Source organism: Palaemon carinicauda, chromosome 37 (genome assembly GCF_036898095.1).
Source record: "Palaemon carinicauda isolate YSFRI2023 chromosome 37, ASM3689809v2, whole genome shotgun sequence".
Classification (NCBI taxonomy): domain Eukaryota; kingdom Metazoa; phylum Arthropoda; class Malacostraca; order Decapoda; family Palaemonidae; genus Palaemon; species Palaemon carinicauda.
The window spans coordinates 43,391,768-43,416,807 of record NC_090761.1 but is presented as its reverse complement, the minus strand read 5'-3'; the positions used below and the strand labels follow the sequence as shown (position 1 = coordinate 43,416,807).

At 44.6% G+C, this 25,040-nt stretch overlaps 1 protein-coding gene and 1 long non-coding RNA gene across 2 annotated transcripts in view; one reads left to right on the top strand and one right to left on the bottom strand.

The window, feature by feature from the left end:
* Positions 1–25,040, bottom strand: part of LOC137629603 (store-operated calcium entry regulator STIMATE-like) — a 104,387-nt gene that overhangs the window by 3,114 nt on the left and 76,233 nt on the right. The window contains exon 7 of the mRNA XM_068361088.1: positions 12,740–12,876. Coding sequence (XP_068217189.1) covers positions 12,751–12,876 — 126 coding nt within the window. The 3' untranslated portion in view covers positions 12,740–12,750. The remainder of the gene's footprint in view (positions 1–12,739; positions 12,877–25,040) is intronic.
* LOC137629605 (uncharacterized) overlaps positions 1–25,040 on the top strand; it is a 131,065-nt gene that overhangs the window by 78,194 nt on the left and 27,831 nt on the right. The window lies entirely within an intron of this gene.

Here is a 25,040-nt window from a genome sequence, read left to right as displayed (position 1 = left end):
TGGTTGGTTGACCCCAAGTGGCCCAAAGTCTCTTGCACACATCCTTGTGGAGGGTCCATTCTGTTGGAATTACTTGCCCTTTCTGACTGAGACAATCTGCTATGACATTCAAGTTGCCTTGGATGAACCTCGTTACTAGTGAGATGTCTTGACCTTTTGACCAGATGAGCAGGTCCCTTGCGATCTCGTACAACGTCAGTGAGTGGGTCCCTCCTTGCTTGGAGATGTACGCCAAGGCCGTGGTGTTGTCTGAGTTCACTTCCACCACTTTGCCTCGAAGGAGAGAATTGAAGCTTTTCAAGGCCAGATGTACTGCCAACAGCTCCTTGCAGTTGATATGCATGTTCCTCTGACTCGAGTTCCACAGTCCTGAGCATTCCCGACCGTCTAGTGTCGCGCCCCAGCCCACGTCCGATGCGTCCGAGAAGAGAACGTGGTTGGGAGTCTGAACAGCCAGGGGAAGACCCTCTCTTAAGTTGATATTGTCCTTCCACCAAGTCAGACAAGACTTCATCTTTTCGGAAATCGGGATCGAGACCGCTTCTAGTGTCTTGTCCTTTTTCCAGTGAAAAGCTAGATGGTATTGAAGTGGACGGAGGTGTAGTCTTCCTAATGACACAAATTGTTCCAGGGATGATAGGGTCCCTACCAGACTCATCCACAGCCTGACTGAGCAGCGTTCCTTCTTCAGCATGTTCTGGATGAATAACAGGGCTTGACTTATTCTGGGGGCCGACGGAAAAGCCCGAAAAGCTAGACTGTGAATCTCCATCCCTAAATACACAATAGTTTGGGATGGGACCAGTTGCGACTTTTCCAAATTGACAAGGAGTCCCAATTCCTTGGTCAGATCTAGAGTCCACTTGAGATCCTTCAGACAGCGACGACTGGAAGAGGCTCTGAGAAGCCAGTCGTCCAAATAAAGGGAGGCTCGGATGTCCGATAAATGGAGGAATTTGGCTGCATTCCTCATCAGCCTCGTAAACACGAGAGGAGCTGTGCTTAGGCCAAAGCACAGGGCCCGAAACTGGTAGACCACATCTTCGAAAACGAATCTCAGAAAAGGTTGGGAGTCTGAGTGGATGGAGACGTGGAAGTAGGCGTCCCTTAGGTCTAGGGAGACCATCCAGTCTTCCCTTTTGACCGCTGCTAAGACTGACTTTGTGGTCTCCATGGAGAACTTCGTCTTTGTGACAAAGACATTTAGAGCACTGACGTCTCGCACCGGCCTCCACCCTCCTGTCTTCTTTGAAACCAGGAAGAGGCGGTTGTAGAATCCCGGTGATTGAAGGTCCAAAACTTTGACCACCGCTCCCTTCTCTAGCAAAAGAGACACTTCCAGTTTCAGGGCTTGTCTCTTTTCTTCCTCTCTGTACCTGGGAGAGAGATCGATGGGAGACGTTGCTAGAGGGGGTTTGCGTACAAAAGGGATCTTGTACCCCTCTCTGAGCAACTTGACAGATTGTGAATCTGCGCCTCTCTTCTCCCAGGCTTGCCAGAAGTTCTTGAGTCTGGCTCCCACTGCTGTCTGAAGTTGCGGGCAGTCAGACTCTGCCCTTAGAGGACTTGGATCCTTTCCTCTTCCCTCGCTTCCCTTCGGCACGAGCACCTCCTCTGCTGGAGGCTCTGCCACGAAAGGGCGGAATAAAGCGAGACGTTGGAGTGTCAATCCTCGGTCTAGCTGACAATGTAGGCAAAGGGGGAGCTTTGCGAGCTGAGGACGCAACAAGATCGTGAGTGTCCTTCTGCACTAACGAAGCAGCTATTTCCTTTAACAGGACTTCTGGAAATAGGCACTTGGAAAGGGGAGCAAAGAGAAGCTCAGATCTCTGGTACGGTGTAACTCCAGCAGAAAGGAACGAGCAGAGAGACTCTCGCTTTTTCAGGACTCCGGACACAAATGAGGCAGCAAGCTCATTGGACCCATCACGGACGGCCTTGTCCATGCAGGACATATTGAGCAAAGAAGTCTCTTTATCTGTCGAAGAGATTTTTCTGCTCAGGGCTCCTAGGCACCAGTCTAAGAAGTTAAAGACTTCAAAAGCCCTAAAGATTCCTTTCATAAGGTGGTCCAGGTCCGATGATGACCAACAAATCTTTGAGCGTCTCATGGCAAGGCGGCGGGAGAGTCTACAAGACTTGAGAAGTCGCCCTGGGCAGAGAAAGGAACGAGCAGAGAGACTCTCGCTTTTTCAGGACTCCGGACACAAATGAGGCAGCAAGCTCATTGGACCCATCACGGACGGCCTTGTCCATGCAGGACATATTGAGCAAAGAAGTCTCTTTATCTGTCGAAGAGATTTTTCTGCTCAGGGCTCCTAGGCACCAGTCTAAGAAGTTAAAGACTTCAAAAACCCTAAAGATTCCTTTCATAAAGTGGTCCAGGTCCGATGATGACCAACAAATCTTTGAGCGTCTCATGGCAAGGCGGCGGGGAGAGTCTACAAGACTTGAGAAGTCGCCCTGGGCAGAGGCAGGAACTCCCAAGCCGAGAACTTCTCCCGTGGCATACCAGACGCTCGATCTAGAAGAGAGTCTAGCAGGGGGAAAAGCAAATGCTGTCTTCCCTAAACTCTTCTTGGACTCTAACCAGTCTCCTATCACCCGCAAAGCTCTCTTGGACGAGCGTGCGAGGACGAGTCTAGTAAAGGCAGGTGCGGTAGAAGGCATGCCTAAAACAAACTCTGAAGGCGGAGAACGAGGAGCCACAGAAACAAACTGGTCAGGAAACAACTCTTTGAAAATAGCCAAAACTTTTCTAAAGTCCAAAGAGGGTTGAGTTGACTTAGGCTCGTCCAGTTCTGATTGTTGATCATCTTGATGTGCAGCAACATCATCATCAGAAAGTTCCTCATCCGAAAACTGATGAGGAAACGGCAACGGAGTGGGTAACGTCTGGTTCGCTGAGTCCGGTCGTACTGGTGCATGCGTGACGGAGCCGGACGCAACGTCATGGAACTGCTGCACAGTCTGTGAACTGTCAACAACCATGGTAGCGCGAGGACGCACAGCGTCTACCCGAGACTGTCTAGACTGACTGGGTTGCGCAGTGGAAACCACACTGGGTTGCGGAGGTTGACGCACCGCGTCAAAACAAGTCACCTCTGATGGTTGTTGAACGTCCAAACGTCAACAACAACATCCGTGCGTCGCTTAACGTCAACATGCGGCTGGCAGCCCACACTGGATCGCATCGGTGGAGGAACCCCCTCAACTGGTGTACGTGAGAAGGTTACCTCAGTGTCAACAGGACGCACAACCGATCGCTTGGAAGGTTGTAGGCTAGGTACTGCACCAGCTGCTGGTACGGCAGCAACCTTCTCCGCATGAAAGTCCTGCATCAAAGACGTAAGCTTGGACTGCATGTCTTGCAGCAAAGTCCATTTAGGGTCTACGGGAGCAGGTGCGGCGACAGACGGTGTTAGTGTCTGAAGCGGTACCGCTTTGCCTCTCTTAGGCGGTGAGCAGTCATCAGATGACGGCAACGAGTCCGAACTGACCCAGTGGCTACAACCGGGACGTTGGACTTGTCCTGAAGGGACCGATTTACGTTTTAAAGGCCGTGAGACCTTGGTCCAAAGTTTCTTACGAGAAGCGCCTTCAGACGACGAGGTATAAATGGGCTCTCTCGTCTTACGTAGGTAGGGGCGATCTTGGGGAGATACGCCCGATACCATGGAGGGAACGTCTGTTCGCTGATTAAAGCCTCTCGAACCCATGCGTCGTACGACATTGCTTCTCCCCTGGACTTGGGAGCTTGCAAGAGGTCCCGGACTAGGAGGACGACAGGCACGAACAGACGAACCCTCAAGCGCAACACTGTCCACAACACTATCACTTGGCACTTTAGCACTTCCCACTGCACTTTGGCACTTAAGCTCCTTAACATCCGCCATGAGCTGATTGCGGTCACTTGCAAGGGACTCAACTCTCTCACCCAGAGCCTGGATGGCACGCATCATGTCAGCCATCGATGGTTCCTGAGTGCTAGGAGGGGGGTTAGGAACAACCACTACAGGGGAAGGAATAGGTTGTGGGGCATGAGGAGAGGAAACATCAATAGACCTAGAGGAACTTCTCCTAACTCTATCTCTCTCTAGCCTGCGTGTGTACTTTTCAAATTCGATAAAATCGAATTCCGAAAGGCCCACGCACTCCTCACACCGATCTTCCAATTGACAGGTTTTACCCCGACAATTGGAACAAACAGTGTGAGGGTCGATAGAAGCCTTCGGAAGACGCCTAGAACAGTCCCTAGCATTGCATTTCCTAAATTTGGGAACTTGTGAAGGGTCAGCCATTTTGAATTGGTCAAGGGAAAATTCCAAAAACGATCTAAGTCATCAACAATGAATCCGTTACAAAAAAAAAAAAAAGAGTTCAAGGATTTGTTTGAAGAAAAACCCTGCACAGCGAAAGCTCAAAACCAGAATATAGTACTTCACCAATAAGATGTGAAAAACTCCAGTTTAGCAACAGCGAGTAAAGTACGTCTTGTCGACACCTCGACAGAGAGAAAATTGAGTCTTTGTTTACATAGAGCTGGGTATCTGGTCGACAGATGGCGCTGTTGGGCACACCCACAACCTGTATAGCGATCGCTGGCGAGTTTTTTCTGTACAGTTTGTCTGTCGAGCAACAGAGTTGCAGCTATATATTCACCGGCTAAGTTAAATATTTAAAAATCTTATTTCAAAGTACTATGCAATTGTTGGATAGATTTTCTTGACTTTTATAAGACAACTGGTTACCTCTAGCTTTATTAATCTTCATACAACTGAAAGATAAACTGATACATAACAAATACAACTGAAAGGCGAATTATTACATACCATAGATTTATGTTTCCTGCTGGTGAAAATAGAAAAAAGATTAAGAACTAAAATTTCTTTTCGAATACCCACTACTGACTAGCTGATTTAATTTGATTTATGGGATTTGCACCCGATGGTGCAGCACTAGAGCTGGAGATGCCATTCAGCTTTGATTTTTCCTGCACTTGCAATGTGGAGTGATAGTTTAAACCAGTTGGATAGTAGGATAGAATGATGATAGCAGGAACAGACTAGTAAAGTGCGTGTAACTAGGGGCCAGAGGGAGACGACAAAGACCTTAATTTTAGTAAACTACCTGATTTGGCCACAGATTTAACTCTCCCTTAACTATTTTCTCCAGCCATCAAGAGAGATTTGAAATAAACCAATCAAAATTTGGCCTCAAGAAGCCTAACTCTGAACTTATCTGAATTCTAAAATTATAACTATACAGTATTAAATATCAATCTTGACCTAATTCCTTTTCAGCAGCCAAATTAGCCATTTTCAGAAATAAACATGTTATTTTTATTAGTAAAATAAATTTTTGAATATACTTACCCGATAATCATGTAGCTGTCAACTCCGTTGCCCGACAGAATTCTATGGAGGGATACGCCAGCTATCACAATACTAGAAGGGGGTGTAATTACCAGCGCCACCTGTGGCCAGGTACTCAAGTACTTCTTGTTGACACCTCCTCAATTATTCCTCGGTCCACTGGTTCTCTATGGGGAGGAAGGGAGGGTCGATTAAATCATGATTATCGGGTAAGTATATTCAAAAATTTATTTTACTAATAAAAATAACATTTTTCAATATTAAACTTACCCGATAATCATGTAGCTGATTCACACCCAGGGGGGTGGGTGAAAAACCAGTGTACAAGACTAAAGGATAGCTAAGTATCCCGTATTTCATATAATCAGTTATCCACAATAACAATGAAATAATAAGTACCTGGTAAGGAAGTCGACTTGAACCGTTACTCTGCCTTTAATAAGATCGTCTTCCTTACTGAGCGCAGCGTTCCTCTTGGGAGGCTGAATCAACTCAAAGGTGCTAAAGTATACAGGGCTGCAACCCATACTAAAGGACCTCATCACAACCTTTAACCTCGGCGCTTCTCAAGAAAGAATTGACCACCCGCCAAATCAACAAGGATGTGGAAGGCTTCTTAGCCGACTGTACAACCCATAAAAAGTATTCAAGAGAAAGGTTAAAAGGTTATGGGATTATGGGAATGTAGTGGCTGAGCCCTCGCCTACTACTGCATTTGTTGCTACGAATGGTCCCAGGGTGTAGCAGTACTCGTAAAGAGACTGGACATCTTTGAGATAGAATGATGCGAACACTGACTTGCTTCTCCAATAGGTTGCATCCATAACACTCTGCAGAGAATGGTTCTGTTTGAAGGCCACTGAAGTAGCCACAGCTCCCACTTCATGTGTCCTTACCTTCAGCAAAGCAAGGTCTTCTTCCTTCAGATGAGAATGTTTTTCTCTAATCAGAAGCCTGAATAGTAAGAAACTGAGTTCTTAGAACTTGGAAAAGAAGGTTTCTTGATAGCACACTATAAGGCTTCTGATTGTCCTTGTAAAGGTTAAGACCTTTTTAGATAGTACCTAAGAGCTCTAACTGGGCAAAGTACTCTCTTCAGATCATTCCCCACCAAGTTGGACAGGCTTGGGATCTCGAACGACTTAGGCCAAGGACGTGAAGGAAGCTCGTTAGCAAAAACCGAGCTGCAAGGAACATGTAGCCGTTTCAGATGTGAAAACAATGATCCTGCTGAAGGCGTGGATCTCACTTACTCTTTTAGCTGTTGTCAAGCACACGAGGAAAAGAGTTCTTAATGTGAGGTCCTAAAAAGAGGCTGATTGGAGAGGTTCAAATCTTGATGACATAAGGAACCTTAGGACCACGTCTAGATTCCAGCCTGGAGTGGACAACCGACGTTCCTTTGAGGTCTCAAAAGACCTAAGGAGGTCCTGTAGATCTTTGTTGGTGGAAAGATCCAAGCCTCTGTGGCGGAAAACCGCTGCCAACATACTTCTGTAACCCTTGATCGTAGGAGCTGAAAGGGATCTTACTTTCCTTAGATATAACAGGAAGTCAGCAATCTGGGTTACAGTGGTACTGGTTGAGGAAACTGCATTGGTCTTGTACCAGCTACGGAAGACTTCCCCTTGAGACTGATAGATTCTGAGAGTGGATGTTCTCCTTGCTTTGGCAATCGCTCTGGCTGCCTCCTTCGAAAAGCCCCTAGCTCTTGAGAGTCTTTCGAAAGTCTGAAGGCAGTCAGACGAAGAGCGTGGAGGATTGGGTGTACCTTCTTTACGTGAGGTAGACTTAGAAGGTTCACTCCTAGAGGAAGAGTCCTGGGAATGTCGACCAGCCATTGCAGTACCTCTAAGAACCATTCTCTCGCGGACCAGAGCGGAGCCAACCAACGTCAGCCGTGTCCCTTTGTGAGAGGAGAACTTCTGAAGTACCCTGTTGACAATCTAGAACGGCGGGAATGCATACAGGTCGAGATGGAACCAATCCAGCAGAAAAGCATCCACGTGAACTGCTGCTGGGTCTGGAATCGGAGAACAATACAACAGGAGTCTCTAGGTTATCGAGGTAGTGAACAGATCTATGGTTGGCTGACCCCACAGGGCCCAAAGTCTGTTGCAAACATTCTTGAGAAGGGTCCACTCTGTGGGGATGACCTGACCCTTCCGTCTGAGGTGATCTGCCATGACATTCATACCGCCCTGAATGAACCTCGTTACCAGTTAGCTTTCGATCTTTAGACCAGATGAGTAGGTCCCTTGCGATCTAGAACAACTTCCACGAAAGAGTCCCTCCCTGCTTGAAGATGTAAGCCAGGGCTGTGGTGTTGTCAGAGTCCACCTCCACCACTTTGTTAAGCTGGAGGGACTTGAAGTTTATCAAGGCCAGAATAACCGCCAACAACTCCTTGCAATTGATGTGAAGTGTCCTTTGCTCCTGATTCCATGTTCCCGAGCATTCTTGTCCGTCCAAAGTCGCACCCCAGCCCGTGTCTGATGCGTCCGAGAGGAGACGGCGGTCGTGTTTCTGAACAGCCAAGGGTAGACTTCCTTGAGAAGAAAGCTGTTCTTACACCACGCGAGAGAAGACCTCCTCTCTTCGGAAACAGGAACTGAGACCGTCTCTAGCGTCATGTCCTTTATCCAGTGAGCAGCTAGATGATACTGAAGGGGGGGGAGGTGGAGTCTCCCTAACACGATGAACAGGGCCAGCGATGAAACTGTCCCTGTTAGACTCATCCACTACCTGACTGAGCATCGGTTCCTTCTCAGCATGCTCTGGATGCATTCTAGGGCTTGGAAGATCCTTGAGGCCGACGGAAAAGTCCGAAAAGCTCGACTCTGAAGATCCATACCCAAGTAGACAATGGTCTGGGATGGAACGAGCTGAGACTCCTCAAAATTGACCAGGAGGCCCAGTTCCTTGGTCAGATCCATAGTCCATTTGAAAATCTCCAGACAGCGACGACTTGTGGGAGCTCTTAAAAGCCAGTCGTCTGACGGAGCCGGACACAAGATCATGGTACTGCTGCACAGTCTGTGAACTGTCAATCATGGGCAAGCGAGGAAGTACAGCGACAACCCGAATCTGTCTAGACTGTCTGGGTCGTACAGACAACTCCTTATCGGGTTGCTGAGGTTGCCGCACTGCGTCACAACAAGTCACCTCTGTTGGTTGTTGAACGTCTTCCCCGTGACATATTGACTCCGTAAACAAAAAATCCTCTAACAAGGACTAAGCTTGGACTGCATGTCTTGCAACACAGCTCAAGGTCTATGGGAGCAGGTGTGGTAACAGACGGGATTAGCGACTGAAGTGGAACCATTACCTTCCCTGGAAGCATGTTATGCTTAAATAAAAGACCATAAGAGGCTATGCAGCTAAAGGCTCCCTCCAAATGACAGAGTCCTCAAGGGAATATCAGAAGGAGGGAGAAAAGAACTTTCTCATCTACAGGGACCATATCCTAGAAAAGCTAAGTTCTCTCAGTGAGGGTTCACTGGTGCAAAAGCAGCAGACTAGAAGGCAACGTTATGAAACTGCTTGACAGTCTAGTGAGTTGGCAACAACCAAAGATGTGTGACTGAGAAGCATGCGGTAAGGTATGCAGAGCATGTTGTATGCAGAGTATGCTGTATGCAGAGCATGCTGTATGTAGAGCATGTTGTATGCAGAGCATGCTGAATGCAGAGCATGCTGTATGCAGAGCATGCTGAAAGCAGAGCATGCTGTATGCAGAGCATGTTGTATGCAGAGCATGCTGTATGCAGAGCATGCTGTATGTAGAGCATGTTGTATGCAGAGCATGCTGAATGCAGAGCATGCTGTATGCAGAGCATGTAGTATGCAGAGCATGCTGTAAGCAGAGCATGCTGCATGTAGAGCATGCTGAAAGGTAAGCAGAGCGTGTGCATGGCGTTTAACATTTCTCAGAAATTCCATGACCAGTGCTAGAGTGCTTTATGCATGCTTGCATGGGGTTTAAATATCAACATAATATTTACCTTACATTCATAACTCATGATTCATATTTTTGCCATATTCTGCGATATTGTTAAAAATATATTGCAAGGAATACAAATATATTTTTATAAGTAATACAAATAACCTCCATTATCATAAGGTTTGAAAATGGAGGAAAGATATGTTGAACAGCAGAGTCAGAACGAGCTGGAACAACAATAGTTGTGGTTTCCTCTTCAAGACTCTGTTGAGGGAACACCTGAGGCTCAGTCTGCAAAGGCTGATCAAAGGAAGTAGCAGAAGGTAGGCGCATGGGTGGAGGAGGCTGACTTCTGGCATGAGTGGCTGAACCCAAGGGTTGCGCTTGCTGAGCGGTTGGCGGAAGCGGAGTAGCAAGTTCCTGTTCCTGTGGTGTGAGCGGAGCGCGATGAGGTAGAGGCTGCGCAGAACAAGGTAAATGTCTCGCAAGCTGAGGCTCCTGAGGCGCAAGGCTAAGGTGTAGTGGTGCTTGCCTTGTGGAGAGTTGAGCTCGCTGCAGCGAGAGCTGAGGAGACTGACTCAAGGACGGGAGAGGTTGTTGTACCTCAACCGAGTGTTGCATCACTGGTGGAGCAGCAAGTGGAGGCGGAGGAAGAGAGGTATAATCCTCCTGATCCCATTGTAAAGGTTGCCTTAAAGAAGGCGGAGGCTGAACACCACTGGGAACAGCAAACTCAGAACGTGGCTCAACATCGTACGCCTGGCAGGTGGTACTGCGATCAGGCGGAGCGAGCGCAGGCGGCGGAGGGAGTGTAGGCGGAGGCGGAGGCGCAACACTCTCAGCCCGACACTCACGCATCAAGACCGAAAGTTGTGACTGCATGGACTGCAGTAAAGTCAACTTGGGGTCGGCAGACACTAAGGTCTGCTGAGGTAAAGCCTTAACAGCAGAGATCTGTTGCGGCAGAACCTTACTCCTCTTAGGCGGAGTGCATTCAACTGATGACTGAGGAGAGTCAGAGCTAACCCAATGACTGCATCCGGGTTGTTGAACTCTAACTTCGTACGTCTGGCATAGGTCTGGACTTAACGTTTAAGAGGTCTTGAGACCTGAGACCAGCGTTTTCTCCCCTAAATTTCTTCTGCAGACGAGCAAAATAAGGGCTCAATCGTCTGCGGGTGGGAGTGACGGTCTCGGTAAGACACGCCCACAACCACCGAGGATACTTCTGTGCGCCGATCAAGGCCTGCTGAACCCTTATGCCCTTCGACATTGCTTCTCCCCTGGGCTTGGGAGCTTGCAAGAGGTCCCGGACTGGGAGGACGACTGGCGCGCACAGAAGTACCCTCACGCACAACACTGACACACTTTGCGCTAATCACTTATCACTTTGATTTTCTGTTTGCACTTATTTCACTGAACTCGAAACTTTAAGTGGTTTGTACCTGAAACACGCAATTCTAACCTTTCTCAAAAGTTAGTAATTGCGAAAACAGAATTACAATGTAACAGAAAAATCTAATGAAAGATAATAATTCAGTGGCTGGAAAGAGACTAAACACTAGATCACTCTAGAAACGTTTACTTTCTTCCCCTAAAGAGACTAGGGAGAAGAGCAAAGACGATAACAACGTTACTCGTACGCTTGGCAGGCTTGAATGAAACGTTTATCCTCCTCTTTCTCCCTCCGTCTCTATCTCTCTCTCTCTCTCTCTCTTGACTTAGAACCTGAGAGAAGAGCCCAATCATATATATCGTTAAAACATATTATTGTTAAAGGAAAAAACTGAAATATTTCCCAAAATGAAAAGTTCCTTTATTAGGATCAAAACCATTAAGTTAAGAAAGAATGAACAAAACGCTAGACACGGTTACTCTTACTGCAATGTGAAACCGTGAAAAGTCTATCTCTATCGTAACGATAGAGTGCAAGTTGAACGTTCTGAACGTCAACAACTGCAGAGACAACAAAACGTTAGTTCAACTTTGAAAACAGTACTAGACTATCAAAGAAATTCTTTCAAAGACATTAAAATAGCATAATATGTTAACAGGTAAAACCGAAATGACGGGCTCAATGTTAATTAACTTCGGTACCAAGAAAAGACCGCCTACTATTAGGAAGGTCGAATATAAACAAATATAAAAATTAATTTTAATAAGTTTATAATAAAAGGAAGTTAATCGAAGAGGCCTATAAGAGGCGGAGAGATATAAAATAAATCTATAACTTTTGTTAAGCAAAATTAAGAAAGAGAGTCTATACTCTCTTAGACACCAACACTTTCGTCTAAGGGAAGGGTCGGCCATTGAAAGGTGAAAGAGAGTTCATACTCTCTTCGTCACCATAATTAATCAAATTAATTCCAAAAGCTAACTAAGCTAATATAGAAGTTTCCAGTAAAGCGACAGCCGAAATCAAAGAGAAATACTTCACCAAAGTCGTGAAAATACTCCAAGAACATAAGCGTATCCCAGAACGTCTTGCCGGAAGCACGACAGAGGAATAATTGAGGAGGTGTCAACAAGAAGTACTTGAGTACCTGGCCACAGGTGGCGCTGGTAATTACACCCCCTTCTAGTATTGTGATAGCTGGCGTATCCCTCCATAGAATTCTGTCGGGCAACGGAGTTGACAGCTACATGATTATCGGGTAAGTTTAATATTGAAAAAGATAATTTTCAACCCATTAAACAAAGCCTTAAAATTATTTGATTCTGTTGACAGTTTCCCAACTCAAAGTTGCAAGGAAAAAACAAGATTACCTCATTTGAGTTACCTGTATTCTAACAAAGTATTGTGAATAAAGTTTTTCCAAAATAACTGTATGACTTTACTATACTAAATGATTGATGTAAAATTAATTGGAGACCTAAAATCGTAAGAAGGTAATCAGCAGACCTCAATTCTTATTCAAAAGGAATCATGCAACAGCTTACTTATAACATATAATACTAGACTCCCATAATTCTGAGCAATTTTCAGAATTTAGAAAATTCCTTGATGGCAGCCCTACTACTGTTTTATCACAATTTAATTTCACCCTTCTATGTTATTTATAGACTAGTGCAACAGTAGAATTCCTTTTCATTAATTAATTGACAATAACGATGTTTAAAATTGTTTACTGTTGCTAAGATTATTGATACATGGGATAATCTCTAACAAATTAGTATTTTCATGAATGTCACTCTTGACTTTTTTTTTTTACCTAAGGACAGGTTAATCTATTAGAATGACAAATTTGTAGGCAATTTTTTTTTCCCTAATTAATAGAAACCCGTGGTAATTTACATATGGATATATCTTTTGGCAAATCTGGAAGGCAGCCAATTAGATTTTTGATGCGAGGTGGCAACCCTACCCATAGCATGGGGTAGGCAGTGGCTAGTGGTACCAGCCACCAGTATATATACTCACGGACTGATGAACTAGTAACTTTTACTATTGGCTTGTAGATAGTGGACATCTCCTCTCTCCTCCTCCTCAAGGTTGCCATAGACATTGACTAACAATATTGTTTTGCGCTTACTTATGATGTCAAGGATATCTCCATCCTGGAAAAAAAAAAAAAAAAAAGTAATTTCTATTTATCCTAGCTATACAAACCCAACTCCTTTAAGACCGCTAGAGGTCCTTTGACTGGCCAGACAGTACTTCATTAGATCCTTCTCTCTGGTTACAGTTCATTTTCCTTTGCCTTCACATATACCGAATAGTCTGGCCTATTCTTTACAGATTTTTCTATGTACGCATACTCCTAATAACACTGAGATTACCAAACAATTCTTCTTAACCAAAGGGGGTTAACAACTGCACTGTAATTGTTCAGTAGCTACTTTACTTGACAAGGGTAGAAGAGAGACTTTAGCTATGGTAAGCAGCTCTTCTAGGAGAAGGACACTCCAAAATCAAACCCATGTTCTCTAGCCTTGGGTAGAGCCATAGCTCTGTATCCACTGTCTTGGGTTAGAGTTCCCTAGCTTGAGGGTACATTCGGGCACACTATCCTATCTAACTTCTATTCCTCTTGTTTTGTTAAAGTTTTTATAGCTTATATAGGAAATATTCATTTTAATGTTGTCACTGTTCATAAAATATATTATTTTTCCTTGTTTCCTTTCCTCACTTGGCTATTTTCCTTGTTGGGGCCCCTCGGCTTGTAGCATCCTGCTTTCCAAACTAGGGTTGTAACTTAGCAAGTAATAATAATAATAATAATAATACTATAATAATAATAATAATACTGTAATAATAATAATAATAATAATAACAATAATAATAATAACAATAATAACAATAATAATAATAATAATAATAATAACAATAATGATAATAATAATAATAATAATAATAATAATAATAATAATAATAATAATAATAATAATAAAGGGATTTTGACGAAGGAAAAATCTATTTCTGGGAAGAGGCCTGTGACGCCCGGTGAGAAAGGTCCTTCTTTGTACCTTTCCTAATATAAATCTTCCAAATAAACTAGAGAAAGATAAAAGCATGGAATGCAGAGGTTACAACCCTCGGGCGAACACCTTGTAGGTGTCGTGTATTAAACAAAGGCGTGCGAAAACCACTATTCACAGGTTGTCTTCCATTTAGATAATCCCTTCATCAATGGGGAGGGCCGTGACAGGCCCTAGAGAACATAGTTGAACTACCCCATCGACACCTACCACGCACGCCCTCTAGGACATCCTTCTGTTTTTGGACTTACGCCCAAGTTAAGTTTGATTTTGCACAGTGTTTTTCGAAGAGTTTTTCGTTATTTCAACATGACTGACGTTGCTACTTCACCCTTACCAATGTTAAAATAAATATTTGAATATACTTACCAGGTGAATACATATATATAGCTGACGTCTCCGACGGTCGACAGATTCCAAAAACTCGCAAGCGATCGCCATGAAGGCTGCCGGGTGTGCCCACCAGCGCCGACTATCGGCCAGATACGGCATATACTTCTCCAGGAGTTCAGTTCTTCTCAGTCTGTAGGGTCTCTATCGGGGAGGAAGGGAGGGCGTTTAATTATATATATTCACCGGGTAAGTATATTCAAAAATTTATTTTAAATTGAAAATATAATTCTTAAATATTAAACTTAGCCGGTGAATATATATATAGCTGATTCACACCCATGGTGGTGGGTAGAGACCAGTATTAATACAATAAAGGCGTATATGCTCAAGATTTTATGACAAATATTCAAAAAACAAACTTAAGTATAGGTACCTGATAAGGAAGCTGACTCTGATGAATACCCTGACTCATTAGTCCGCTATCCTTATGAAGCCCAGCGATCCTCTCAGGATGCTGAAAGACTTCCAGGAGCTGTTATAATCAGGGTGAACACCCCTACAACAGGACCTCATCAATACCCTTAATCTGGGCGCTCTCAAGAAACAATATTTTGACCACCCGCCAAATCAAAAGATTGCGAAAGACTTCTTAGTCTCCCGTACAATCCAAAACAAGATTGAAAATTTCAAGAGAAGATTAAAGGGATATTGGCATTAAGGGAATGTAGTGGTAGAACCTTCATCCACTACTGCACTCGCTGCTACGAATGGTCCCAACGTGTAGCAGTCCTCATAAAGAGTCTGGACATCTTTCAAGTAATATGAAGCGAACACCGATTTGCTTCTCCAAAAGGTCGCGTCCATAATACTTCTAAGGGATCTATTTTGTTTAAATGCTACTGAAGTTACTACCACTCTAACTTCATGAGCCTTAACTTAAAGCAAATTACAATCCTTCTCACTTAAATGAGAGTGTTTCTCTCTAATCAATAGTCTAATAAAATAAGACAACGCATTCTTCGACATAGGCAAAGAGGGCTTTTTAACGGAGCACCATAAAGCCTCTGAAAAACCTCGCAGCGGTTTAGATCTAGATAAATAAAATTTAAGAGCTGTAACGGGGCACAGCACTCTTTCAACTTCATTCCCAACAATCTCAGATAGACTGGGAAGTTCAAACGATTTAGGCCATGGACGAGAAGGAAGTTCGTTTTTGGCCAAAAATCGCCATGGACGAGATGGAAGTTCATTTTTGGCCAAAAATCCAAGCTGAAGAGAGTATACTGCTTTATTAGCGGAGAAGCCGATATTCTTGCTAAAAGCATGTATCTCACTAACCCTTTTCGCAGAAGCCAAGCTCACCAAGAAAAGAGTCTTGCAGGTAAGATCCTTCAGGGAGGCCGAATTTAACGGTTCAAACCTGTCTGACATAAGGAACTGCAGGACCACGTCCAAGTTCCAAGCAGGAGTAGAAATATGACGCTCCTTGGAAGTCTCGAAAGACTTAAGAAGGTCTTGAAGATCTTTGTTATTAGAAAGATCCAAATTTCTATGCCTGAAAACAGAAGCTAACATGCTTCTGTAGCCTTTAATGGTAGATGCAGAAAGGGAGCGACCATTTCTCAGATAAAGCAGAAAATCTGCAATCTGCGCTACAGAGGTACTGGAAGAGGAAATAGAGGAGGACTTGCACCAGTCTCTAAATACCTCCCATTTAGATTGATAAATCCTGATGGTAGAGGATCTTCTAGCCCTTGCGATCACTCTAGGTGCCTCCTTCGAAAACCTTCGAGCCCTAGAGAGTCTTCCGATAGTCTGAAGGCAGTTAGACGAAGTGCGGGGAGGCTTTGATGAAATCTCTTTACGTGAGGCTGACGCAGGAGATCCATCCGCAACGGTAGACTTCTTGGAATGTCTACTAGCCATATTAGTACCTCTGTGAACCACTCTCTGGCGGGCCAGAGGGGAGAAACCAACGTCAACCTGGTCCCTTCGTGAGAGGCGAACTTCTGAAGAACCTTGTCTAGGATCTTGAATGGTGGGAAGGCATAGATGTCTAGGTGAGACCAGTCCAGCAGGTAAGAGTCTATGTGGGCTGCCTCTGGATCTGGAACTGGAGAGAGCCTCTTTGTCAGTGAAGTCGCAAAAAGATCTATCGTGGGTTGACCCCATATCATCCATAGCTTCTCGCACACAGTCTTGTGCAACGTCCACTCCATGGAGATGACTTGTCCTCTTCTGCTGAGACAGTCCGCTAAGACATTCATTTCTCCTTGCACGAATCTCGTCAAAAAAGAGATGTTTCTTGCCTTAAATGGAGTTTCTTCTGATCCGTGGACCAAAGACCCGAGCATTCCAGACTGTCCAGTGGCGCTCCCAAACCCAAATCCGATGCATTTGAATACAACACATGGTTTGGGTTCTTGATCGCAAGCGAAAGACCTTCTCGAAGTCTGACGTTGCCGTCCCACCAAGTCAGACATGTCTTGACTGAGTTGGAGACTGGGAAAGAGATACTCTCTAAGCCCTTCTCCTTGTTCCAATGGTTTAGGTGAAATTGGAGAGGGCAAAGGTTGAGTCTCCCCAGAGAGATAAATTGCTCCAGCGAAGAAAGAGTTCCCACGAGGCTCGTTCAAACTCTTACAGAGCAACTGTTTTTCTCTTGCAAATGACAGACTTTTAACAGAGCTTGTTCCATTCTTGTGGGAGACGAAAAGGCCCGAAAAATTCGACACTGTATCTCCATCCCCAAATAAATAGCCTGGGATGGAGTAAGTTACGACTTCTCTACGTTCACTATGAGACCTAGCTCCTTGGTTAGGTCTATGTCCATTGAAGGTTCTCCAGACAGCGATTTAATGACGACGCCCTGATTAGCCAGTCGTCAAAATAAATGGAGGCTCTGATCCCTGAAAAATGTAGAAAGCTTGCTACATTTTGCATGAGCCTTGTAAAAACAAGAGGAGCAGGACTGAGGCTGAAGCACAGTGCTCGAAATTGGTACACTACTTTCCCGTCCACAAACCTCAGATATTGTTGAGAGTTTGGATGAATCGGGATGTGGAAATATGCACCCTGAAGGTCGAGAGAGACCATCCAGTCGCCTTCCCTTACTGCTGCCAAGACAGATTTGGAAGTTTTCATCCTGAACTTTGTCTTGACAATGAACACATTGAGTGCACTTACATCTTAAGTACTCCTGCAGTGAACGTGGCTGCCAGTTCATTGGAGACATCCCTTATGGCCTTGTTCATGCATGACATAATTTGTACAGCAATACTTTGTCCGCTGGAGAGACCTTCTTACTTAAGGCTCCCAGGGACCAATCCAAAAAATTAAAAACTTCAAACGCTCGAAAAACTCCTTTCAGGAGATGGTCTAGCTCTGAAGAAGACCATAAAATCTTGGAACGTCTCATGGCTAGACGACGAGGAGAGTTCACTAGGATTAAGAAGTCTCCCTGGGCAGAGGCAGGTACTCCCAAGCCGAGAACTTCTCCTGTGTCACACCAGACGCTCGAGCGAGAAGCTAATTTAGGAGGAGGAAAAGCAAAACCAGACTTTCCTAAACTTCTCCTGGATTCCAACCAGTCTCCCAGTAAGCGCATGGCTCTCTTGGAAGAACGAGAGAGAACTGACTTCGTATATGTAGGAGTCGAAGAAAGTCATGCCAAGAGTAAACTCAGACGGCGGAGAACGTGGAGCAGCCGCTACAAAATGAGTAGGACAAAATTTCCCTAAAGAAATTCATAATTTTAAAACAAGGGATTGTTGGACAACCCTAGGTTCCTCCTCTTCTGAATGAATACCCAAAGGTACATTAGTTGAAAGGGGGTCATCAACTTCATCTTCAGAAGGTACATCATCTGATAAATCTAAAGTCTTGCGAGAGGGATATTTATATTCAGAATGACGTGAAGGAAAAGCCTGACAGGCTATATCAATTTGTATATGAACAGAAGTTAAAGTTGGAGGGTCGATGTCACGTTGTGACTGCAGAAAATGTTATTCTACTACACGTCGTGACTGAAGTGACTGACATTCAAACGTCACGTAGTAACAGCGGTAACTGCTGTTCGATGCTATATCGTGACTACGGTGACTGACCCTCGACGTCACGTCGTGTCTACGGTGTCTACCGCTCAACGTCACGTCGTGTCTGCGGTGTCTGCAGCTCAACGTCACGAGGTGACTGCGGTGGCTGACGTTCAAATTCTCGGCAGAACCGCAGTGACTGCTGATCAAAGTTATGACTCGACTTAACTGACTGACGATCAAAGTTACATCGAGATTTATGCTCCGCATCTCGTTTAACCACAAAGCTGACACTAGGGATAACGTCAGCGTGACGTAACAAATCTCGTTTAGAAGGTTGAAGACCTGAATCACGTATCCCAGAACCGTGACGTACAACAAGCAAAGGATCTTTCGCACAGGAACAGGATCGTGCTTTCATTAAAGAAGAAAGCTTTAACAGCATTTCTTGCAAAACACTTAACTTCGGATCAACCGCACTCGGAATAGATCGTGACGTCGGAAACGTCTGTACATGAGCGTCATCGCTATGAACGTCTCATGATGACTACAGCTAGGACGTTGATCTTGTTCTGAAGGAACTAATTTACGTTTCAACGGTCTCGAAACCTTTCGCCAAGGTTTTTAAGAGACGAATCATCGGAAGACGAGGAAAACTTCGTCTCTCCTGTCTTATGGTAAGGACGTGCTTGAAGAGCAACGTCTGATACCTTTGAGGGAACGTCTGTTCGTTGGTTTACACCTCTCACTCCCTTAGGTCCTACGACATTCCTTCTCCCTGGGGTAGGGGAGCCTGAAAGAGGTCTCGGACTAGGCAAGTGACAAGCACGAACAAATGAACCCTCCGCAACACTGAACATGTTTTTCGCACTTTCTTCACTGACATCGCATTTTTTAATAATTTCACATTAGACATGAATAAAGCTGATTTCTACCTGAAGCACGCAATTCTCCCTTAAATCAAAAGGTTAGAATTGCGAAATATGTCGTATAATGTAAGTTCATTAGTACAAAATAAAACACACATGCAAAAATTAATAATCATATACATATATAAAGAATAAAACGGAAATATATAAAGTTAAAAAGATCAGTGACTGGGGAGGAGACTAAAACTAGTCACTAAGGATTACGTTTTCAATCTCTCACCGTACAGTGCCTTAGGATGAGAATAAAAACTAGAACGTTTTATCCTCTCTCTCTCTATCTCTCTCTCTCTCTCTCTCTCTCTCTCTCTCTCTCTCTCTCTCTCTCTCTCTCTCTCTCTCTCTCTCTCTCTCTCCCCGTACAGAGACTTGAGACGAGAGTAAATGTCTGAATCGAGAAGAGCAACGTTACTCACTCCCAAACTCCTTGTACAGAGACTTGGGACGAGAATACAGATTTGGAACGTTCTCTCTCTCTCTCTCTCTTGTCACTCACAAGAGAATGGCTCACTCACTCTTCGTCAATAAAAGGTTATTTGACTAAAGGAAAATACTAAAAGGACTAAGAAATTGAAAATTAACATGTTCCTTTAAATTAGTATTTAAAAAACTTCAGTTTGTAAGAAGAATGAACAAACGTCAGAATCGATTTACTCTTTCTGCAAAGTGAAACCGTGATTCTCTCTTTCTCTATCGTAACGATAGAGAGCAAACTGCGTGGCATAAATAAACCAAACGTTAGTTCATCTTTGAAAACAGCACGAAGACTATTCAAAGAATAAATTTCTTAAAATATTTTCTAAAAATATTCATCTCATCAATCTAAACAAATATAAAAGTTGAATGGGCTCAACGTTGTTTAACTTTGTTTTCCAAGTAAGTACCGCCTACAAAGAATAGGCATAGGTCGCTTATAAACAAAACTATAGCGAATCGAAGAGGCCTAATAAAGGCGGGTGAGATATAAAATATATAGAGGTAAATCTATAAATATCAACAATAATTTATAAAGTGATAAAATAATTACTAAAAGCCTTTAACACACTTCCGTACACTGAGGGAAGGGTCGGCCATCTTTTATCTATGGAAAATCAAGAGAGAGACTAAAAAGCAAGGGTAAAAAAAATTTTCTCTCCTTTCCAAAGAATTTCTTTTGAAGATCGTATTGTTTGAGAATAATCCAACACGGCGAAAGCAATAAAACCATGAACAAGTACTTCACCAATCAGTAGAAACTTGAGGTTAAGCGCGAGCGGAACCAATGCTGTCACTACCACCGACAGAGGAGAACTGAATTTATGGAGAAGTATATGCGGTATCTGGCCGATAGTCGGCGCTGGTGGGCACACCCGGCAGCCTTCATGGCGATCGCTCGCGAGTTTTTGGAATCTGTCGACCGTCGGAGACGTAAGCTATATATATATTCACCGGCTAAGTTTAATATTTAAAATCATAAATTAACTTAATAACCTCGTTTTGCACCAACCGGCGCAAAACCTAACTACTGAAGGATTAGAGTCCGACATGATGGTAAGACCACAAAATTGCAGAAAAGAAATTCAGCTTCAATCCTACAAACACGGAGTTGAATACTTCACCGATATTGGAAAGATAATACTTCCCAATAAATGAAGAAAAAAGTCTGCACCGACCACCGATGTTCACCAGAAGCCAGCAGAGACAGAATTGATGTTACCTGGACAGTTGTACCTGTAGCTCCCTCGAGTGGAGGGAGATGACGTCACCTACATCAGTGATGGCGGCGCCACCGCAGTAGTTTTGAATCTATTGTCTGCCATTCGTAGGGAACATACAGCTGTATAATTGTTCGGTAAGACACTGCAATAAAATTGAAGATTCTCTGTTATATGAGTCGACAGACTCGGCATAACAGCAGTCATGAGAGCCTATTCGACATAACCGGAGTTGCGAGAGTCCAAGAGCTCAAGCAACTGGAACCTGAAGGTCCCAGGTTACGAGAGCCGGAAGGCTCCACATAACCTGAACCTGAGGGCTCGGAGTCACAATAGCTCGAGGTTCAACTTGACGAGGACCAGGAGATCCCAAGAACCCGAATGTTCAACTTAACCAGAACCCAAATGTTCAACTTAACCAGAACCCGAAGGCTTAGTGTCCCGTAAGCACAAGGACCCGAAGATCCTGGGTTGCAAGAGCCCAAAGACTCCATGCAACGAGAGCCCGAAGGCCCGAGGTCACGCAAGCCCAACGTGTGACCGTCACAAGACCCTAAGGGGACAAGAGACTTGAATCCGCCGGTTCAAAAAGACGTCTCCTACAGCTGGAGGAGGAGGCCCCCCAGGATGGAGGGGTCAAAAACTCCTCCACCCGACAAACCTCCGAAGGGAAATGTCTGCAGAAACCACCCAAGGGGAAGACTGTTCAAGCTCGAGAGCTTCCCCCCCCCCCCCCCCCCCCCCGGGAAAGGTTGTTCTCTCAAGGAGAACCTCGCTTAGGACAAAGCCCTACCCCTACCCTTGGGGGAGAAGCGTAAGCGTAGAGACCGCTGACCACTAGCGATACTCTCTTACGAATGAGAGAGATGTTCCTCAGGAGGAACACGCCTAGGACTTTGCTCTCCTACTGACCCTGGAGGAGAAGCAACATTGTGAAAAAAAAACTGTTAAGGAAAATTACAAGTTCTTTAAATTTTCTTCATTGTTATTTGTATTATTTTACTATTGATTACTTGTTTTAGTAATTTAGTGAGCGCATGTTTATCATTTTCAAAATTACTTTCTTTGTTTTCTTAGCAAGTTGCTGGTAACAAATCCCTACACCCAGTAGGGTTTATAAAGCTCAGCTATGTCCCAAGACAGAATTTTGACCCTCTGAAGAACTACAAATATCTCACTGAATTAATTACTGGGTTTCTTTACTTCATTTTTTGTATAGTAATTACTTTCTGTATCTTTTTTCAATCCCACAATGGGGTAGTTAAAGGCTGTGGAAGGGGACACCTTATGTGAGGAAAACGGTATTGAGTCACGGTTTATGCAACTTATACATTGTAAAATTCCTTGATCGTGAGAAAATTATATGACAAATTTGTAGATAATTTGTATTTTCCCTAACGGTACAAACCTTAGCTATTTATTTAGGGGTATTACTTTTGGAGAAGCTGAAATGACGAGCCATTAAAATTTAGCAAGGGTGAACTATCCATCCCAGTAGTTAGCGGGGGTAGAGGGGGTAACTTGCAACTGCTACCACTCGCACACCGGTAATCTAGCTCACTTTGCTTGGAGGTAGGACTTCAAGGGGGATAGAACTGGCAGGCAAGTTAGTATAAATAGCTAAGGTTTGTATCGTTAGGAAAAATACAAATTATCTACCAATTTGTTATTTGTTCCATAACTGGCATACAAACCTACATTTTTTATTTAGGGGTGACTCACACAGTAGGAAGGGTAGACGTCCCTGCCAATCTGGCTTTTGGGTTTTACCCGGGGGCTCCTTATCTGAGTATGTTAGTACTCAAAATAAGGGGGTCACCGCACCTCGCTAAAACCTTTCTTCACAAGGTCCTCTGCCTACACAAGTTGTGTGTTGAGATATTTAGAAGTGTGACCGTCCCAGTAAAGTTATTTAGTCTTTTAGTAGGAAAAATGGTTATAACCAAGACTTTCCCAATACCACCTTGCCAGAGTATGGGGATGTAACAGTATTAGCTTAATACTAAGTACGCAAGGGAGTATGGTTTACCTGCTGTGGTTTGAGGTCAGCTTATGCAGAGAACTCAGGGTGTTGCTTTCCAAAAGAGGGGAGAATGAAGAAAAGAATAAGAGCCAGTCAAACCTTTTCATTCCCGCAGACTAAAACCGGGTAACAGTGCCCTCAACCTTCAGCTACTTGTCCAATAAGGAGCTCGAGGAATTATACCAGCTGTTGTGCAGCAACCACAGAGCTCATAGAAAACATATCAAGCCTCCTGTGGGTCACATCTTGCAGGTAGTGGGATGTTTAAGTAGTTTGTCATTTCCACACGCCAGCCTGAAGAACCTGTGTCACTGAGAAGTTTCCCCTGAATGCCAGGGACGTAGCTATGCCCCTGACAGCATGAGCTCTGGGGCGACCTGGAGGAGGGTCTAGATTCAGTGCATGATCTATGACCTTGCGAATCCATGCTGATATTGTGTTCTTGGTGACCCTCCTCTTGGTCCTTCCTTTGCTGACAAAGATTGCAGGGACACGAAGACGGGCGGTGTTCTTAAACTCCTCACTGGGCAGAGCAAGAGTTGATCAGGGTCATCTGTTACAGAACGAAGACTCAAAATCTGGAAGGAGTCAAATCGACGATCCACTACTTCCGGTTTCTGAGTCATAGCAATAAACTCGGGGACGAAGCTGAATGTTAGCTCTCCCCATCCCCTTGAATGAGCAATGTCGTATGGGAGACCATGAAGTTCACTGACTTGCTTGGCCGAAGCCAAAGCTAGCAGGAACATCGTCTTCCAAGTTTGGTGGCAATTTGTTGCCTGGCGTAATGGTTCATAGGAAGGTCTCTTAAGAGACCTGAGAACTAGAACCACGTTCCATGGGGGAGGTCTCACTTCAGACTGAGGACAGGTAAGTTCATAACTCTGTAGAGTAAGGAAAGTTCAGGCGATGAAGAAATGTCCATTCCATTCAGTCTAAAGGCAAGGCTTAAGGGTGAGCAATAGCCTTTTACCGCCGAGACTGACGGACGTACTTCTTCCCACAAATACACGAGGAACTCTGCTATTACTGGAATAGTGGCATAGAGAGGAGAAATACCCCTTCCACAACACCAACCATAGAAGACGCACCACAATGCCTGGTAGACTGCTGCTGATGACTTTCACAGGTATCCAGACATCCCACTTGCACCTTGTTGTGAAAATCCTCTCTGAGAGAGGAGATGCTGGACAGTCTCCTGGCATGAAGTCGTAGCAAAGCTACGGCTTTGTGGAATATGTTGATATGTGGCTGTTAGAGTAGGTCGTGTCGTGGGGGGAGTTCTCTTGGAGACTCCGTCAGGAGTTGCAGAAGGTCCGGAAACCATTCCGCGTGATGCCATAGCGAAGCTATAAGGGTCATTGCGAGGTTGACCAATGTTCTGGCTTTGTTGAGTACCCTCCTCCCCTGACAGAACGGGGAAAAGGCGTAAATGTCGATGTTGTCCCACTGCTGTTGGAATGCATCATGCCAGACAGCCTTGGGATCTGGGACTGGGGAGCAGTACAATGGGAGCCTGGAGTTTAGGGGCGTTGTGAAGAGATCCACTGTTGGTGAACCCTACAAAGTTAGGACTTTGTTGGCTACTAAATGATCCAAAGACCACTTGGTACTCACTATCTGAGATGCTCTGATCAGGTTGTCGGCGAACACATTCCTCTTGCCCAGAATCAAGCATGCCAATAGTGGAAGCGAGTGAATCTCAGCCCATCTGAGTATCTCTACTGCTAGATGGGACAGGGACTACGAAAAAGTACCTCCTTGCTTGTTGATGTAAGCCATTACAGTACTGTGGTGTTGTCGCTCATCACCACCACTAAGTGGCCCGCCAGGAATTGTTAGAACTGTTGAAGGGCCAGAAAGACGGCCTTCATCTCTAGCTCTAGGAGATTTATGTGGAGGTACTCTTCTGACTCTGACCAGAGGCCTGAAGTTGTGTGGCGCAGCACGTGGGCCCCCACCCTTTTTTTATTGAAGCGTCTGAGAATAGCATCAAATCAAAGGCAAAAAGATCCACTCCCTTTCGTAGGTTCTCGTCTGCCACCCACCATTCGAGGTCTGTCTGTCCCGCTGATCCCATGGGGATCCAAATGTCCGGGGAATCGAGAACCTGATTCCACTGGGACTTTGAGTCGCCACTGGAGAGATTGAATCCTGAGGCAACCATTGGGAACTAGACGGACCAGTGATGAAAGGTGACCGAAGAGACGTAACCACGTCTGGGCTAGAAGTT